General features: G+C 31.6%; 1 protein-coding gene across 4 annotated transcripts in view; it reads left to right on the forward strand.

Moving 5' to 3' along the window:
• The window catches only part of MRPL1 (mitochondrial ribosomal protein L1), a 58,182-nt gene that overhangs the window by 17,614 nt on the left and 38,849 nt on the right, over window positions 1–1,719 (forward strand). For all 4 annotated transcript variants that reach the window (XM_006778181.2, XM_006778180.2, XM_015557670.1 and 1 more), the window contains 2 exons: window positions 218–289; window positions 1,177–1,288. In XM_006778181.2, the coding sequence (XP_006778244.1) occupies window positions 218–289; window positions 1,177–1,288 (184 nt within the window). The remainder of the gene's footprint in view (window positions 1–217; window positions 290–1,176; window positions 1,289–1,719) is intronic.

A 1,719-nucleotide genomic window follows, 5' to 3' on the forward strand; every position in this document is an offset into this window, starting at 1 on the left:
GCATTTTTTAGTTATTTGCTCATGTTACAAGAAATACTTCAATTACCTAAGAACTAAACTTGTTCTGGAAGTAATATTTCTGATGCATCTCATTGAAAATTGATGCATTTCCAATTAAAAATAAAAGCCACAGTTTCTATCTTGAGCTGTAATATTATTTCTGACAAAATACTTGAAAGCAGACTGAATTGATGTTTAAACTATTGTATTTTGGTAGAATGCATCAGAGATTAAAATAGCAGAAGAACATGGAGCTGCATTTGCAGGAGGAACTAATCTGATTCAGAAGGTACAGTGTTATTTTCACGTTCATTAGTTATATGAATTGTTTAGTTATCTTTGCCATCCATTTATTTATTACATGTTTTAGAATTAGTATTGGAAAGTCTTGGAGTAGAAATTTCACATACCGTTCTTTGACATTTCAAATTGCCTCTGCTTAATATTTCTAGTGATGAGAGTCCTGGTTCTGAATCCACACTACCTTTGTTTCAGTTCTGGGTCTGTCCCTTGTAAGTACACGGACAGACTCATCCTCCCTAAGTCTTCAGTTTCTGAATCTGGAATGTGTAGTCAATATTAGTACTTGCCTCTTAGGATTATTGTGAAGACTGGATTAATTAAACCATGTTAAATATTGAACTGAATGCTTGGCATGTGATAAGTGTTTGCTTAATGTAAGTTATTGTTAAGAGGAATACAGAATGTTATTTAGGGGATAAAGAATTTATAAAAATAAAGAATAGTAACAGGAAGATAAAATTTCAGAGTCACAGCTTAATTTGCCAGGGTTCAAGTCTTTAGGGTTCACTATAATCCCAAACCACAGCTTTGAATGACATATATTGGTAAGATTTAAGCAAAAGGAATCATTGGTAAGATATTTGTTGCCTAGGCAGTACTATTCTAAAAAGTTGCTTCATTTTATAATCAAGTAAATTTTTAAATGGAAGAATTAAACCCTTTAAATATATATATTTTAAATGGATGTGACTATTTTTAAGAGAAAAGATCAGAAAATGTTTTGCTTCTAATGGTTTTCATAATTGGTAAATGTGTTCATATGATCCTTGTTTAAACACAAACCATTGTTTAATGTGTGTGTTCTAAATTATAAGGGGAATTACTACATTATACTTTCTTTTCAGAAGATTATCTTTTATCTTGATTTTTTAGATTTTGGATGATGAAATTGAGCCAGACTTTTATGTAGCTGTTCCAGAAATTATGCCCGAGCTTAATCCATTAAAGAAGAAACTGAAAAAAAGATTTCCAAAGCTTAATCGAAGTAAGGGAGAATTCTTTTTTATTATTTCAATATGCTATCAACAACTTTCTTCTAATATGTATGTTTTGTTAGAAAACAAAATTGCTAATATATATGTAGAATAAATATGTCCTGCTATTTGAGTTTTGTGTTATGTGAGAACATGCAGATTTGATTTTTTCCCTCTTGACATTGATGTTGGTAATCTATTGTAAGTTGCAGAGCTAATTACTATATAATACTTTAAATTTAGGCCATATTTTTTAAAAAAAATATATTTTATTGGTTTTTTACAGAGAGGAAGGGAGAGGGATAGAGAGTTAGAAACATCGATGAGAGAACCAAGATGGCGGCATAGGTTAACGCCGGAGTTTGCCGCCTCGAACAACCATTTCAAAAGTGAAACTAAAAGACGGAAGGGACATCACCCAGACCCACAGGAACGCTGGCGC

This window comes from Myotis davidii, unplaced genomic scaffold, assembly GCF_000327345.1.
Source record: "Myotis davidii unplaced genomic scaffold, ASM32734v1 scaffold449, whole genome shotgun sequence".
Taxonomy (NCBI): domain Eukaryota; kingdom Metazoa; phylum Chordata; class Mammalia; order Chiroptera; family Vespertilionidae; genus Myotis; species Myotis davidii.